At 35.4% G+C, this 17,931-nt stretch overlaps 3 protein-coding genes across 3 annotated transcripts; 2 read left to right on the top strand and 1 right to left on the bottom strand.

Moving 5' to 3' along the window:
• Positions 1-2,605: 2,605 nt before the first annotated feature.
• Positions 2,606-3,434, bottom strand: LOC120271534. Its single transcript, XM_039278224.1, has 4 exons — positions 3,272-3,434; positions 3,117-3,186; positions 2,728-2,915; positions 2,606-2,622 (listed from the first exon to the last, which is right to left on the bottom strand). The coding sequence occupies exons 1-4, from the start codon at positions 3,432-3,434 to the stop codon at positions 2,606-2,608; spliced, it is 438 nt and encodes a 145-aa protein (XP_039134158.1).
• Positions 3,435-7,117: 3,683 nt separating this feature from the next.
• On the top strand, positions 7,118-10,479 carry LOC120271533. The gene is made up of 2 exons (XM_039278223.1): positions 7,118-7,123; positions 10,171-10,479. The coding sequence occupies exons 1-2, from the start codon at positions 7,118-7,120 to the stop codon at positions 10,477-10,479; spliced, it is 315 nt and encodes a 104-aa protein (XP_039134157.1).
• A 1,073-nt stretch (positions 10,480-11,552) lies between these two features.
• LOC120271532 lies at positions 11,553-12,196 on the top strand. The gene is made up of 2 exons (XM_039278222.1): positions 11,553-11,798; positions 11,843-12,196. The coding sequence occupies exons 1-2, from the start codon at positions 11,553-11,555 to the stop codon at positions 12,194-12,196; spliced, it is 600 nt and encodes a 199-aa protein (XP_039134156.1).
• Positions 12,197-17,931: the final 5,735 nt, after the last annotated feature.

The raw sequence follows: 17,931 nt of genomic DNA, 5'->3' as shown, positions 1-17,931 counted from the left end.
TCTGTAATCATTAAATTTACAAGGGAAATATAATAGGGAGCTTTGAATACATAAAAACATAATAGTACTTCACAAAAGTGGTCCAAATCTTTAAGGGTGTGTTTAGACTAATGTAACCATCGATGTTAAAATAGTAATCATTTTGCCTTTCACCGTTGGCCATTATTTGGTCTCTAGTAACGGAGTGAATAGTATTTTCATTAAGGAGTAGAAATCCTTCTCATTGAAGAATCTCATTCCCCCCAAAATCAGAAAGAGTCTCATTTGGCTTGAAAATTACATTTGTACTTTTGCTTTAAATAATTGTAGTGAATTATTTAATTAAAACATTTAACTAAAACATTTTGTGGATAATGTTTACATGTATTATTTTATTTAAATATTTAAGTATAGTAATTAAAAATGGATAATAATTAAAGGAATTTATTTAATTAAAATATTTAATTATAATTATAATTTAAATTATTTTATGTATAATTTAAACATACATAAAACTTTGACCAATAACATATTGTTAAAGGTAGGGATTTCCTTTGAAGTTTTCATTAATTTTTAAGGCTTTTTAATGTGGAATTTGTACCATCTTTATTTAACATAATTTACATTTTCACCCTTAAATTTATTGTGTGTATATATGTTATAAAAATTTATATTTAGCTATATATTTTTGATAAGCTTGTTGTTGAGTTTTTCACCGTAAATTCTTTTTTTTTGATGTAAATAGAATAATTTGGGGTACTAAATTGAACAATAAATGTAATCAATCAAGCAATCGCAAAAATTTATGTGAAAACCCCTCCTGTTCCGAATCAAATCCACTATCAAAATCAACAAGTACAAAAAATCCTTAAGCAAATTTACACTTGAGATCACCACCAATAATATACAAATAATATCTCTAGAAAACCCCTTTCTTAAATGATCACACCAAGAAAAAACTAGAGAAATTACCTTCCAAGATTGCTCCAAACAAACTTGCTAATTTGATTAGGATTCAATAGAAGAAGAGATGCTTTCTTCGTCTTCCTCCTTCAAATGCACACAGAGAACAAAACCATGCTACTTTTTCTTTTTTTCTTTGATTGGCCGCCTTCTCCATACCCACATATTTATGTTTAGGGTTTCTTTTGTATTTTTCCCTTGTCTTTATTTATTAATAATAAATGGGCTGGATCAAAGTTTGGCCACCAAACCAACAATCTCCCCCTCCAGCCCATGGGGAAATGTCCACACTTCAACTCCTTATTTACAACTCAGTCCCACTGTTTTGGTACAGAACTGATGTTTATCAGGAGTCACCGCTTTAGTCAATATATTAGCTGAATTTTTATTAGTGAAAATCTTCTTTAGATATATTTCTTGCTTGTTTATGGCATTACGAATCCAATGGTACCTCACATCAATATGCTTAGTGCAACAATGATATGTGACATTTTTTCTTAATTCCAATGTACTCTATCTATCAAAATTAACTATATATTCATCTTGTTTCAAGCCCAATTCTTGAAGAAATATTTTCATCCAAAGCATTTTTTTTGCCTGCTTCACTTAAAGAAATATACTATACTTCAGTGGTGGATAAAGCTATACATTTTTTCAATTTGGATTGCCATAAAATAGTTTCCCCTGCAAAAGTAAACACAAACCATGAAGTTGACTTTCTATTATCAAGGTCGTCTGCCATATTTGCATCTGTGTATCCTTCTAGAATTGGTTCTGAACCTCCAAAACCTAAACACATCTTGGAAGTACCTCTCATATATCTAAAGATCCACTTCACAGCCTCCTAGTGAACTCTACTTGGATTAGAGAGAAATATGCCGACTAAACCAACTGCATGAGCAATATCTTGCCGGGTACATATCATAGCATACATGAGACTCCCAACTGTAGAAGAGTACGAAATTGCTGCCATATCTTCCTTTTCTTCTTGAGTAGTGAGATAAGATTTCTTTCTAAGGGCTCGTTTCGATTGGCTTTTAATAAAAGTGCTTTTTTAAAGCACTTTTTGGAAAGAATACTTTTAAAGTAAGTTAAGTGTTTATGTATATCTTTTTGTTTGTATGTAGTAGATTCAGAAGCACTTTTCCAGTTGTGAAAATGTTTGGATGTTTATTTCAAAAGTACTTATATAGCGAGAAATTACTAAAATGCTTTTTTACTGAATTATGATAATAACTCAATAATTATACATTACTCACATGCCTTAGTTAACAAATAAATAATATTTGTCACTATTGTTATTTTTATAATTAAATGTATTATTATTATTATTATTACTACTATTATTATTATTATGAGGGCTATTATTATTGTTGTTGTTATTGTTTTTTTTTGTTGTTGTTCTTATTATTATTATTATTATTGTTGTTGTTGTTGTTATTGTTTTTTTTGTTGTTCTTATTATTATTATTGTTGTTGTTGTTGTTGTTGTTGTTGTTGTTATTATTATTATTATTATTTTTAATACATTATGATAATAAATATTCAACTAATAATTTCTACAATGGAGGAACAATATTGTTAAGTACTAGTACAATAAAATTCGCATTAAATAACATCTTACAAGTAGATTGCATATTTTACCATAACAACAACAACAATATTAATATGCTTTAACAACTACAACAACCAATACAACAATTAATAACAAGAATACAAATGATTTTTTAACACTCACAATACCCATAACAACATTTTTACAAACATTGCAAAATCAACTTGTACCTTGATTGGAGAGTTGATTCCGAATAGTGTTTCTAACTCTAATCATTTGTTTGGTGTCTTCATTGGTTGGTTGTTGCCATGAACTTTCACCATCATCCTCAAAGCCCAATTCTCTTTCTTGGAATTGGTTAATGTCTTCAAGGCCCTCAAGAGAATCTAAATAATTGTTTCCCATTCTTCGAATATAACTATGTAGAGCAAAACATGCCCATATAATTTGAAATTGTACCTTCATTGTGTACGTGGTCATATTTTGTAGAATCCTCCATCTTGCCTTACAAACCCGAAATGTTCTTTCAATAACACTCCTCAGACTAGAGTGATGATAGTTGAATACTTCATTAGGAGACCTAGAAGCACGAGACATCTTAAATTGTGGAATGTGATACCTTTCACTCTTATATGGCCCTAGAAACCCTTTCATGGTAGGATATCCAGAATCCACAAGGTAATATTTTCCTACAAAAAATATAATCAAAAGATATAATTAAAAAAATAAGAAAGTAGAAGTAGAAATTAAAATTTATTTTAGGTAATTACGAACCTTCTGGTGGTTGAGGAAACTTCATAGATGGATTTTGTAAAACATCAAGTAGAATACGTGTGTCGTGCGCCGATCCCTCCCAACCAATAAGTGCATATGTGAAACACATATTGAAGTCACATACAGCTAAAATATTGGTTGATGTGTACCCTTTCCTATTCATGAACGGGATTTGTTTGTCAGCGGGGACATTGCCACATGTGTTCCATCAATTGCTCCAATGCAATCTTTGAAGTAAGGCCAATATCGATCATCACCATGGATGTGCTCCGCCACATCTCTGAAATTCCTATCTACTAGTCTAATGATATCATTTTCAAGTTTGTGGACAGCTTTCAACACTCAATGAAACTGTCGATGCACTATCTCTCCAGAATGTTGAAACCTCTCTTCCACATTTCTACAAGTAACTCCTTGTCCAATTGTATATAAGAATATTAGTACTGCTTCTTCAGCGGTGACATTTCTCGTATGTTGTAGACCATACTTTTGAGTAAGTTCAGTCACCAAACACCTAAATACAGACTTTTGCATACAAAATTGCTCAAAGAATCGATTTGCAGATCCATTCAGTATCTCATTGACCCACATGTGACCAGTCACGGAAGATGTTCTTTTCTCATTCTTTAACATTAACTTCATATATTGATATTGTGCAACTGCTGCACCTGCATATATCTTTCCAAGTAATTCCCATGAGAAATCCAAATTGCTATCTTCATCTTCTGAATCAGATATCCTCTCATTCAATTCTGTATTTGAGTCAGACACAAAATCCATTGTCTAGTTATACCTACATAAACCATAATAAATGATAAATACGATAACATACAAGGCAAACACGTAACAAAAAAAAATTCAGCAAATCTTAAGCCATAAGAAACAAGTTTAACACAACAAATGTTTCTAACAAATATTCAACAAATCCAAAGACATAAGAAACAAGTTTAACACAACAAATGTTTCTAACAAATATTCAACAAATCCAAAGGCATAAGAAACAAGTTTAACAAAACAAATTATAAATAAGCATGAGAACTAAGTTCAAAGCAACAACTTCAACACAAAAACAAACTACGTTCAACATAGCGAACAAGTGCAAACATATATAAGGATAAATGCACTATTGTTAAAGTTAAAATCGGTCGATGTTGTCCATATTGAATATGTTCAACCAGCCCTTAACAAGTAATGGATCCCTATTCATTAGGTGCACGAAGGTCTCTCTATAAGTTTTCCTTGCAAACATCCTGACCATGAGGTAGTACTCTGGGCTCCCTCGTTCAACCCCGGGCATCATGTCTAACAAATCCATGCATTTGCCAATACTATAGAGATCCTCGTCTTCAGCTTTTATCCATCCCAGACATAAGACGATCGAATGATTCTTGTAATTTGTCCGTTGCACTTTTTCTTTCTTTTCGTGAAGTGTTCATTTCTTCTTATCTTGTGATGTGCTAGTTTCAGGCCTTGGGGTATCATTACATTGTTCAGGAGTTGCATCGCCAATGTGAAAGTTGTCTGCATTTGTTTCTCTTTCATTCATCTCATTATGAACATCATGATTAGAAACTTCATTGTCAGTAGATGGGTCTGCATATGGCACCATTGCCATGTACCCTATCGCTACCACATCTTTAAAATAAATCTCCATCATGTCTAGGAGTTTTGGACCCTCATTTCGCCATTTCAAATATTCTGGGTTTTCCTGTTGCAAACAATGCAATAAAACAAAGACAATTTATTATAATTACTCCAAGATAATAATAACATAAGAATTAGATGAATAAATAATTTTTGTAAGCTCACTTGTCTTTTTCTTTCCCACCATTCATCGCTTGCCACAATTGTCCACTTAATAGGGTCCTAGCCAAGGCTTGTCTGGTGCTCCACTAGCTTTGCCTACATGGAGAATTCTTTCTTTAGTATGTCCCATTTATTTTTTAATTTCTTGTAGTTATAACTTACCCATGTTCTCAAAGAAAATTTTGCCATGATATTTTTCCATCCTTCTTTTGTGAAGTGGGTGTGGCGCCTATTATCAGCTTGAACCTCCTCAACACATATCTTTAATAACGATTCAGTCTTTATGTCATCCCATCTAGCTTTTGAAATAGTTTCAGATACAACTGCATTTCCATCACTTAAATCTATCCCACCTGCAGCTCTTCTGGGTTCTAGTTTTGAAGCCATTTTTAAGAGGATATGATTATGAATTTGTGCCCTTATACACCACACTAGAATTCTTGACTATAAAAATGATTCCTAAAAAGAAAAATAAATAGTCATGATACTTGTTTATCTTCTACAAAGCATATACCAATTAAGCATTCTCAAGCACAGGTCAATATTTTGACAACGCCCCTTGCATATGTCCCGTAAGTGCACGAGTTTGTTGAAGTAATAAAATCCCAGATGAATGGGGTATCGTATCCACAGGGAGTAGGGAATAAAAACACTTAAATTGTTTCTTAACTAAGTGAAAAATAAATAGTGATATATTTGTGACAAGATGTGAAATAACAAAAGTAAAAGAATAAGAAAGAAAGCACAAGTAAAGGAGAAGGTAAGGCAATCGATATAAATGGGGTACCGGATATTGTTCTGCCTAGGACAATCGTTTCAAGTGCAAGAACCCTCTATTATACTTTCTAACTGATGCAATAATGAGTCGTGGAGATCCTTAAATACATGGTCCCAAATCTAAGGTTAACCATGCCTAACTCTGTACATGTCCCGGAGGAGAAATTGAATAACCTCTCAACCTCACACTCGTATAGAATTGCAATGAGTTCTAGTGATTCCAAGTGATAAATCCTCTTCCTAGATGTAGACCTAACCCTTTGGTCCAGGTGGAAGGTCCCTAGCCACAATTAAGCCCTAGGTGCTAAAATCACTTCAACGCTTCACTCCGTTGCACCCGCAACTAAGCCCCAGCAAAAGGTCATCCTTTAGCCCATTTACTCTACTATGATCGCAAAGAACTTGAGAAAATGGAGGTAGAATAAATCACACCAGAGGGGAAAGGGGATGTTCCGCTACCTCTCGACTCACCCTCTCAACCCTCTCCAATCTATCTTTGTCTAACTCTCGTGGTGTGTCACTCACTCACAAGGGTTACAACAAGAACTCTCAACCTTAGTGTCACTCTAAGGGAGTATTCATACAATCAAGCACTAAAGATTGAAACTCAAATAAAACATCAATTAATTGAAAGCATAATAAAGAGGTTCAATGAAACGAATACATCCTAGGGTTTACAAATACCCAAGCACCCACTAGGACGTTTAGCTCTCCATGGAGCTAATTACAATCAATGAAATCAAATGTAAAAGCAAAGTATCCATAGAAAATCCCTCGATAGTCGTGGCGATGGTATTGTGGAGAGTCCCCTACTCGCCCAAGGGTCCCTTTGTCCGGCCTAGGATACACCTCACCAGATCGGTGCCGACGAAAGCTCTCCCACTAACCTTCTTCCAAACGGAGTGCGATGTCGGAGCCGTAGAACCTCTCCCAATTCCTAGCCGCCGCTCTCTCTCAAGTTGGGGAAAAGATGGAGAAAAGATCTGATATCGGTGCTGAAATCGGCTTTAAATAGGGCTAGAATCGGGAATCCACACGCCCATGTTGGTGCTCGTGTGGATTTTTCACACGGGCGTGTGGAATTAACGCACGCCCGTATGGATTCTCTGTTTTCATCCTTCTTCGGCCGGCTGTAAACAGTACCTGCTACAGTGTCCTACTACAGTACCGGCCCAAAACACTCCCGAATCCATGCTTTCATCGAGGTAACGTAAACGGGCACACGTTTACGTCGTAGATCGTTTTGCTTGTTCAATAACGGACATGTTGGTGAGATCTTGCTATACATGCACAAGCCGGAATGCTTGAATGTGACTGCCCTTGTGCCCCTCCAAATCGTTGTGCTAACTTGAATACGAGGTGGTTGGCACACATTCCCGCATTTCGAACCCGACTTATGTCTCCGCGTTTGAACCTTCTCAAGATTTCCTCCAATTGGTGCATTTACGATCCACATTGGCTTCTTTCTCTAATATTCGGCCTCACAACCCTATCTGCATGAAAGTAGCATAAATACACACATATTAGCATTAAAACCCGATAAAAGTAATGCTCATCATAAGGAAAGAACACTTCTTATTCTTATCACACAAGCACTTATCAAATATAATAAAACCTTCAAATGATGTCATCTTGTTTTCACTTAATGGACTTCTTTGCTCACATTGAATAAATACAATCATATTATTAGGACATTAATAACAGTCATAGTAGATGCCCAAAAAAACATGCTGCATATTCAATCAAACAGCTTGCTAGGATGACTTAAGAATGTTACTCTATGGAAGATGTCTTGTAAATAAATATATTCTTGTCATTCTTGTGCATATATTTTGCTAGGATGACTTAAGAATGATATTATGTATACATCCTTTCGTCTTATTGTCAATCTTAAAATTTAAACGAGATTTATTTATAAGGTGTCATAAATAGCATTATGTCTTATAAATAGTATTTATAAGGTGTCATTAATAACAACCATATTTATGTCTTGTAAATAGTATTATGTAATTCTCTATGACTGCACCTAGACCCCATGATATGCTTCTCCTTTTAATCGTCCCTCGAGCATGAAAAGCTATTAAAAAGAAAAAAAAAACACTATTAGGTGGCTGATTTTTCAAAGTAATCAAAGCTGATACACTAAGCATGCCAAAAACAATCAAGAAAACCTTTCCTAAAAGAGAGAGAGATCAATAATTAAAATGTACTAATTAATTACATGGTTTAAGATATATTTTTGTCAACTAAACATGATGAGTTGGCTAGCTGTATGACAACTCTCGTATACCTTGAAAGTAATAAACAAATCATTCATCTTGTATATATATCATTGAACATTAATTAATATATCATAAATTAAGCAGAGCAATGATAATTAATGAACCAGTCTCTGAAACCAAACATGGTTATGTATGTAAAGGGATCTAATGATTAGAATACACTGACTTGCACACCTCCAAAGAAATATAAAAAAAAAAATTGTGCAACTCCCACCACTTAAAATTGGTATAGTCTCTTTTGTCTCTTTTGTATGGTCAATGAACTACATGTCACTTCTAGGAAACCTTGAAAGTTATGTTAAACTTATCATTCAACTTCAAATCGACCACTTAATTAATTGCATAATGAAATGGTGACAGCTTCTAGATAAGATATAACTTAAATTTGGATTATTCTAACACCTAGTAACTTAATTTTGTTTAAAAAATTTCAAATTAATCTATCACCACTAACTGGTTTTTGTTGGCTAGTGGAATAAAAGATGGTGAGTGATAAGTGAGAGGATTGACATCCAAATCACCTTCAAACTTAGATTTAATTAACCAACTTTAGCATAGCTATGACGAATGGTGACAATAATTATTCCTCTTCCCATTGCATTCATACAAAATTGTCATCATTTCATCATTTCAAAATAAAAGGAGTTTCTCTCTTTTTCATGCCATTTATAGATTTTCCAATAACAGCTTACTAATATTCACTGGTATGCAAACCAAAAATATACAAAATATGCCTTATGTCTTGTATAGCAATTAAAACCCATGCCCTGAAATGTAAAGATTTAAACAATTAAAACCTAGGCAATCAAATATACAAAATAAGCATTTATTCAATATTAGAGAACCAACAATACACTTAGCTGCTAAGCAACCAGAGAACCAACATGGAAAATATCATCAAGAAGTCACAAGAAGCGTGACTAGCACCTCAATATCAGACCAATAAACACTAGAAAAATCATCAAATCTCCATGCTTTTCTCAGTAAACACATCCAAAATCAACTAGAGAAAAGGTATGAGCTTTGGATGGATACCTTGGAAAATAACCCATCAGTTCGAAGATGAGATGGCGAGGATCGGCAGCTTGGAGAGATGGTGATGGGTCGGCTGATTTGAGACGGGGTTGATAGAAGTTAGGGTTAGAAAAGCATGTAAATTTTTGGATTGGCTAAGGGCATTTTAGTAATTACACTTAACCAAATAACTTATCAAAAACAGCTTATTTCATAAGCTGCTCTCTTGTAGCTTATAAAATAAGTTGTATTTGGGCTTATTTCACAGCTTGAGCTTATTCAAAAAAGCCCATCCAAACACAATATTAAACCTCATAAGCACTTAACTTATAAAATAAGTGCTTTTGGGTCAGCTATAAGCTTATCCAAACAACACCTAAGTGTAAAGTGATTAGCAAGAGCCGTGCTAACTGGTTTAGCACTCTTCATATTAAATCTAGCTACTCAAAACCCGCTCAACATACTTCACTTGTGACAACCACAACTTCTTAGCTCTCATGTCACGAAGAATATGCATACCTAGAATTTGTTGTGGTGGCCCTAAATCTTTCATGTCAAAATAGACAAACAACTCTTATTTCAAACCATTAATTATGGCAATATCTTGTCCTACTATCAGCATATCATCCACATATAACCAAAGGATGATAAATTTACCATCTGGAAGCACTTTAAAGTACACACAATGATCTACATCTGTTCTGATAAAGCCATGACTTACCATAAAGGAGTCAAATTTTTTATACCACTGTCTTGGCATTTGTTTCAACCCATATAAACTCTTTTTTAACCTGCAAATCATGTGTTCTTTCCCTTTTACTTCAAAACCATCTGGTTGATCCATGTAAATTTCTTCTTCCAAATCACTAGAAGAAATGTCGTCTTTAAATCTAACTGCTCAAGCTCAAGGTCTAAACTAGCGGTTAATCCAAGAATAACCTGAATAGAGCTCATCTTTACAACTAGAGAAAAAATCTCATCAAAGTCAAGTCCTAGCTTCTGATTGAAACTTTTGACCAGCTTTGTGATGAGGCGGTGAAGGAGGAGGCGCGGCGAGCTGGACGGCAGATCTCTAAGGAGGAGGCGTTGGAAAGGCATACTAGTTTTATTGAGACGTTTAGGACTGCGACGGCTGCGGCGGGGAGTGATAGTGGCGATGATCGGCTCGTCGTTGTTATGCGGCAGTTACTTCATCGGAGCATTGACTCACCGCACTTCGTTGTGATCCAGTCCACGCCGAGAAGCCCGAGGCGAAAGGCCAATGACGGCAACTCGAAGGCTGCAGCGCTTTCTCGGTCCAAGAGTTGTTTTCCGACACTAGTGCAGTGAAGGAATGATAATGCTTTTAGATTAGTGTTTTCCTTTATTAATGTCTCCCGATTAGTATTTAGGATGAATTTTTCTTTCTTTCTGGTTTTTTTCCTTTAGTTTAATGACTCCGTTAAATAAATAAATATTTAATAAATAAATAAATTATGGAGTTTATCCTATTATTCCTCAAGATTCTGTTTTATTGGAAAATAATAATTCCACACGGGCGTGTGTTTCCGTTCAGAGCTCATCCTGAGAGGACACAGGGGCGTGTGAATGCCCCTGTGAACGACTTTGTGACGGTCACACGCCCGTGGGAAACTTCCACACGAGCGTGTGTTTCTTTGCAGAAGTTCAGAGCTCTATCTTGAGAAGACATAGGGGCAGACACAAGTCCTCAAAAGTAGCAAGCGACCTTTTCAACCATTCCTTGGCAGCCATGGCATCACCTGAGCCATCAAAAGCATTACATCCCAATTGTCTCACTTCCTTTAGTAGCTTAGACAAAATTAGGCTTTGACTAATCTTGCCGTCTTCCACTAGTGTTTGCTGAACTGAAGGTATTGGGGGTAGCGAGCTTTATATTTTACTATCTTCTCACCATCCATCTTCAACTTGAACACCCATTTGTTCTTTAAGGCTTTTCTTCCTTTAGGAAGCTCGACAAGGTCATAAGTATTATTCTTCATTAAAGAATTCATCTCCTCATGTATAGCTTTTATCCAATGAGCTTTTTGTTCATGATTTTGAACTTCTTGAAAGTGGCCTAGAGATGCAGTTAGTGTCTGGGACTAGGTTAATAGAGAACTCTATTTCACTGTCCGGAGGCAACCCCAGAAGATCTTTAGGAAAAACATCGAGAAATTCCCTCACCACTGGGATATCTTCAAGCACCTGACTTCCATTCTTGACTTCTACCACAGTGGCGAGAACTCCTGAGCATCCACTCAACAGTAATTTCTTAGCTTGTAGGGCAGAAATTACTCGAGCTAGTACTACAGAAGCACTCCCAAGAAAAGAGAACTCTGTTTCTCCAGGGATTCTAAAGTCAACTCTTTTCCTATGGAAACAGTTACCATGCAAGTATCCAGATGGCTCCCTATGAGGCTTTGTACGGGAGACGGTGCAGGTCACCTATCTGTTGGGATAATGTAGGAGAAAGAAAACTTTTGGGGCCAGAGATTGTGCAAATAACAGTTGAGAAGGTTCGCCAAATTAGAGATCGATTACAAGAAGCTCAGAGCCAGCAGAAGAGTTATGCAGACAACAGAAGAAGAAGCTTGGAATTTCTAGTGGGAGAACACGTGTTCTTGAAAGTTGCTCCTACTAAAGGAATTGTTCGCTTTAGTGTGAAAGGTAAACTTAGTCCTCGTTTCATTAGCCCTTTCGAAATCTTGGACCTATTGGTGAGGTGGCTTATCGGCTTGCCCTTCCACCTGCTCTCTCTCGAGTACATAATGTGTTCCATGTCTTCATGCTGAGGAAATATGTTTCCAATCCTAATCACGTGATCCAGTTCTTGGGATTTGAGCTAAATAGTGATTTATCTTATAAAGAGCAGCCGGTAAAGATTGTAGATTTCAAGAAGCAAGAGTTGAGGAAGCGAGTCATTCCTTATGTCAAAGTTCAGTGGAAAAATCATTATGTGCATGAAGAAACTTGGGAATTGGAGTCTGAAATGAGGGAGAAGTATCCTTTTCTGTTTCTCAGGCCAAGTGCGAGTTTAGAGGACTAAACTCTTTTTAAGGAGATGAGGATTGTGGACCCCGCCAGAAATGGTGGACCTACCTCTTTTATTTGTCTCCTTAAAACCTAGTTAAGTGCTAACCATGTTTGCTTTACCCTTAATCCCTTATTCTTCTTCTTCTTGTCACCTTGCTGGGAGCTTTTTCTAGAGAGAGGAATTCCCGGAGGGATTCCTGGATGCCATCTCGTCATTGTCTCCTTCTTGGCTGAACGTATACACCCTATGATCATCTCCCTTCTCCATTCCTCCATCTTTCTTCTTTCTCTCCATTCTCCCACTTGATCTTACTCACTTGGAATTTGAAGAAGAGGGTCATCCGTCACCGGAGTTCAGGTCTCCACCGGTAGTCTTGGCATCCGGAGGCGAGGAGAAGAAGATCAAGTAGCCGTCGGTGTTTCCCCAAAGGCTAGGTAGGCTCTCTCTCTCTCTCTCTCTCTCTCTCTCTCTCTTGGTGATGGTAGAGTGGTATGCTATAGTCTTGGGAGAAGCTTGTGTTTGTTAAAATCTTGAGCTTGGTGGTAGATTATTTTCTAATAAATATTCATGTTTTGAAGCTTTTAGTTGGTGATCTATGCTCTCATGTGTCTATGGTTGCCTTTGATGATGATGTTTGCATGTAGAGCTTCACCATTTTGATTTGTGTTTGGCTTATCCATGCATGGAGCTATATATTTATATTTGCATACATGAAAACATGGCTATTGAGTGTGTAGGAAGCTATATATATGTATGTTTACATTTTCATGCAAGAGACTAAATAGTTGGTCATACTAGAACAACTTCTACCTATAGGTTTAGATCACTCTTGTGTCCCTTGAATACCTCAAGTTCATGGCATCCAAGGATGTATATTTATATATATTTACACACATGAAACCACCTCCATATGTATATGCATATATGTTTGAAGCCACTCATACATGTGCAAGAAACCATGTTCTCATTTGCATGAAACCTTATGTTTACACCCTTGAATGTTAGCTTGCATGATCCATGCATTGGTGTATGAGTTTTGCATGCATACACCTGCCCTTATATATATATATATATAGATTATGTTTATTTACTATGTGTGCATGACAATAATACTTAAATGGCATGCATCCTGGTTGTGATAAATTGAAATAGTTATGTATTGGCATAGTAAACCACTATGTTGGTAGGGCATGAGTTCTGTTCATTTAATTATAGCATTTGATGTTTTGTTTTGTTTTGTTTTGTTTTTGTTACTTCCTTTGAATCCTTGAGTTATAATTTGTGTTTAGAAAGACCATGCTTTGTAGTAGAGTGTTGGTATTTTAGACTAGCTTATCTTTAACCTTTGTGCTTGAACACTTCCAAGTATTCATGTCTATTTGGTTGGTTTTCCCTTGGATTATAGGACCACCTTGAGCATCATCTTGGATTTCTTTTGAATTTAGGAGATCACCAAGTAAGTAATCCCTTGAACTCTTGTATTTAAAATTTGTTGTTTTGGGTTTATTTTCATGTAAAATTTCTGAAAATTTATTTGCAATTATTCTTTGAAAATTATTGTGGGAATGTCATCTTGTTCATGACTTATGTTTTTAGATGAAGAGAAGTTTCTATACTTCATTGGAACCATGGTATTATTACCTTGCCAAAACTTATATAGGTTATTTCCCTTTATTACCTTCAATTATTTGGCAAAGTGTTTATCTTTTTTGTAATCCTATTTATTTCCAATAACACAAAACTTAAGGTTAATAAATGATTGAATCTTTGGTCTACCTGCCATCAACTTAGATTATCTATTTATTATTTGGTTATATTTTTATTCCTTAAATATCCACTTGCCTTTAGGTCCTTGCCTACCTCCTTCCTAAAATTGTTACCATCCTTGTTCTGACATTGTTTCCTTTGAATTTATTTTTCTAGATATTTTGGAATTAGGTGGGTCATTTTTCTTCAATTGATGAGACACATTAGATTTTGTATTTTTGCAAATTTTAGTATTTTATTGTATTAATAATTATGCATTTCACCCTTGAGATTGGTTGAATAATTATTTATTGGTTTCACTATTATTTATACTTGTGGTATTATATTTTATTGGTAAATTATTTATTTTCTTGAATTTTGGGAAAATATTTGTGAAATGTTGTTATTATTTCTTCAAAGTGGGAACCAGGCTTAGGCTTGGAAAAGTGAGTATATTCTTTTACATTTTTTATTTATCTATTTATTTATTTATTTATTTACTTTATTGTATTAGATTAATTTTCATAAAATACTTGTGAATATTTTGTATTCTTGGCTTAGAAATGTGTCTGAATATTTTGGTCTCCAAATAAGCGACATGCAACCCTGTCAGTGGGGGGTTAAATCCTGACCTTGTCGATAAGTAATTTTAGGAAAATGAGACTGCAGTTTCGCATCGTGTCCGTTCGGTGAAATAATCAACTGCCACCTGGTATTCAGTCTCGGGTCACCGAGGGTAAATAAATGATTTCTGTTATTTTGGCTCGGGTCTGTCACCGAGGGTAAACAAATGACTTTTGTCACTTACAGTGAATTTGGAGATATACTCTGGATTTTGTTATTTACTGTTTTACCTTTTGATTTTGTTTACACTATTTTGTGTTATTGATTTTTGTGCAAATTTCAGACCTGAACTTTTGCTTTCAGTTTGTTTTGGATTACTTACTGGGCTAGTGAGCTCATGGATTTATTTTAAATCCTTTTCAGATCAGGAGTAGTAGACCCAAGGATCTTAGAAGGCTTCCAGTAGATGTCTTCTTTGGAGTTATGTCTTATGTTTTTGTATCAGTTGTATTGTTGTTAAGAACCTCCTTGTAAGTTTTGCTGTATTTCATTTGCTTTATATTCGAGCTTGGTTGTAAACCTTAAGTTGTACTCATATTTGGTATTTCTGTCAGTTTATTTTCTACTCCTAGTCTGTGTTTAGGTTTTGAGGCCTTACAAGTTCACTGGGCCCGCCCTGTGGGTCTGCGGCCGTTTGTCAGCGCACCAAGTTCGGGGCATGACAAATCACCATTGCTTGAAATATTCTTCTCTAATGTTTCAAAATCAGCCACTGGATCTAAAAACCTTTTTTTTTTCCATTGGATCCCATAACCTATAACCAAACTCTGCATTTCCATAACCTAGAAAAATGCATGAAATAACCTTGTCATCAAGTTTCTGTTTTTGCTCCTTCGGTACATGTGCAAAAGTTTTGCATCCAAATACCTTCAAATGAGAGTAAGTAATATTTTTCCCAGACCATGCTCTCTCAGGAACATCAAAATCTAAAAGGTGCTGATGGAGATCGATTCATTAGGTAGCAAGCTGTGTTAAGGGCTTCACCCCAAAATGTCTTAGGCAGATTAGCCATTTTTAACATACATTTGACCTTCTCTAGAATGGTTCTATTTGTTCTTTCAGCTACACCATTATGCTGTGGAGTACCAAGAACAGTCTTCTCATGTCTGATGCCATGCTCCAAGCAGTAATTTTCAAACTCTTTTGAAATGTATTCACCTCCATTGTTATTGCGAAGACACTTCAAGGATGCATCCTTCTCTCATTCCACCATGACATGAAACTGTTTGAAGTAATGAAACACATGGTCTTTTGATCTCAAAACAAACACCCAAACCTTTCGTGAAGTATCATCAATAAAAATAACAAAATATCTACTACCCCCTAGAGTTTCCACATCAATGGGACCACATACATCAGAATAAACTAACTCAAGAACATTATTTTTTTTTTCAGGGGACTTACTAAATGAAACTTTATGTTACTTGCCAAATAAACAATAGTCACAAGGGTTTAAACTCATACCTTTAGCAAAGGAAATGAGAGACTTATCTACCAAAATCTACAAGCCTTTTTCACTCATATGTGCCAACCTCTTGTGCCACAAATCTAGGGAAGCTTCCTTTTCAATTGCATTCAAGCCAAATTTAATCATCCTCAGTTGAGTCTTGTATAATGTATGACACAAACTACCTCTGGTAATCACCATTGAACCTTTAGTAAGTTTCCAATTCTTTTCACCAAAGATATTGAAATAACCTTCTAGGTCCAAAGCATGAGTAGAAATCAAATTCAAGCACAACTCTGGAACATGTCACACATTTTTTAGAATAAATGTGCAACCGGCATTTGTCTCCACACAAACATCACCAACACCCACTATATCTACATAACTGCTATTACCTATTTTTTCCTTGCCAAAGTTTCCTGATTTATATGTAGTAAAGACATCCTTCTTTGATGTAGCATGGTATGATGTCATTGAATCAATAACCCATTCAATATAAGAATCAGTAGCTTGGCTTTCATCATCATTAAAGATAAGTACAACTAACTCTTCCTCTTCAATAGATACAGCTGCAGTGGTATTCTGGTTATCTGTCTTCTTTGAAATCTTCTCCTCATTCTGTTCTTTTTTCCAGATCCTATAGTTCCTTTGCATATGCTCTTTTTTTCCATAATGATAGGAAGTGAATTTTCCTTTTGGATATGACTTGCCCCTTAACTTAGAGCGCCCTTTAGGACCTTTACTCTTATTCCTGCCTCTGTTCACTGTAATTGTAACAAAATACTATGAAGTATCAATTATCAATGCCTATATCTTTTCTTCTAGTCTCCTCATTTTAAAGGCCATCTTTTACCATAGATAAAGATAGGACACCATTTGGAGCAGAGTTACTAAGAGACACTACCAAGGTTTCCCAACTGTTAAGCAAAGAACTCAAGAGTAAAAATGCTTGCAATGCATCATCTAGTGTTATTTTCATGGTTCTCAATGGATTTACCATACCTTGAAAATCACTTAAGTGTTCAGCAATTGATAGCCCATATCAAAGCTTTAAATTCACAAGCTTTTTTATAACAAAAGCTTTCATTTGAGCATTAGTACTCTTATACATATTTTCTAATTTTTTTTTCCAAAGCACATGTGCATCAACTTCTTTGCTTATGTGATAATATACACTTATATCAACCCACTGTCAGATAATTCCTATAGTCTTTCTGTGCATTTTCTCCCAATAATCATCAGATTTTCCAGTTGGCTTAGTAGCTCCTAATTTAATGGGATCATATAAATCCTTGCAATAAAGAAGGTCCTCGATCTTCGACTTCCAAATTGAATAATTTGAAGCCGATAATTTTATCATTGTATATATAAAATCCTCTATTTCAATTCACACCAAGAATCTCAGGATTAACAAACCGCGCGCTCTGATACCACTTGTTGAGTTTTTCACAGCAAATTCTTCTAGATATAAATAGAATAATTTTGGGTACTAAATTGAACACATTATGTACAAAAAATTAACAAGTACATGAGAGAGAGAGCAGGTGGAAGGACAAGCCGATAAACCACCTCACCAATACGTTCCAAGATTTCGAAAGGGCCAATGAAACGAGAACTAAGTTTACCTTTCACACCAAAGCGAACAATTCCTTTAGTAGGAGCAACTTTCAAGAACACGTGTTCTTCCACTTTAGTAGGAGCAACTTTTAAAACCACGGGTCAAACTCAGAATCAAATCCACTATCAAAATTAACAAGTACAAAAAATCCTCAATCAAATTCACACTTGAGATCATCACCAAAAATGGAAAAATACAAATAATATCTCTAGAAAACCCCTTCCTTGAATGATCACACCAAAGAAAAAACTAGAGAAATTACCCTCCAAGATAGCTCCAAACAAACTTGCCAATTTGATTGGGATTTAATAG

The sequence above is a fragment of the Dioscorea cayenensis genome, chromosome 11 (genome assembly GCF_009730915.1).
Source record: "Dioscorea cayenensis subsp. rotundata cultivar TDr96_F1 chromosome 11, TDr96_F1_v2_PseudoChromosome.rev07_lg8_w22 25.fasta, whole genome shotgun sequence".
NCBI classification, from domain to species: domain Eukaryota; kingdom Viridiplantae; phylum Streptophyta; class Magnoliopsida; order Dioscoreales; family Dioscoreaceae; genus Dioscorea; species Dioscorea cayenensis.
This window is presented reverse-complemented; position numbering and strand designations above follow the sequence as displayed.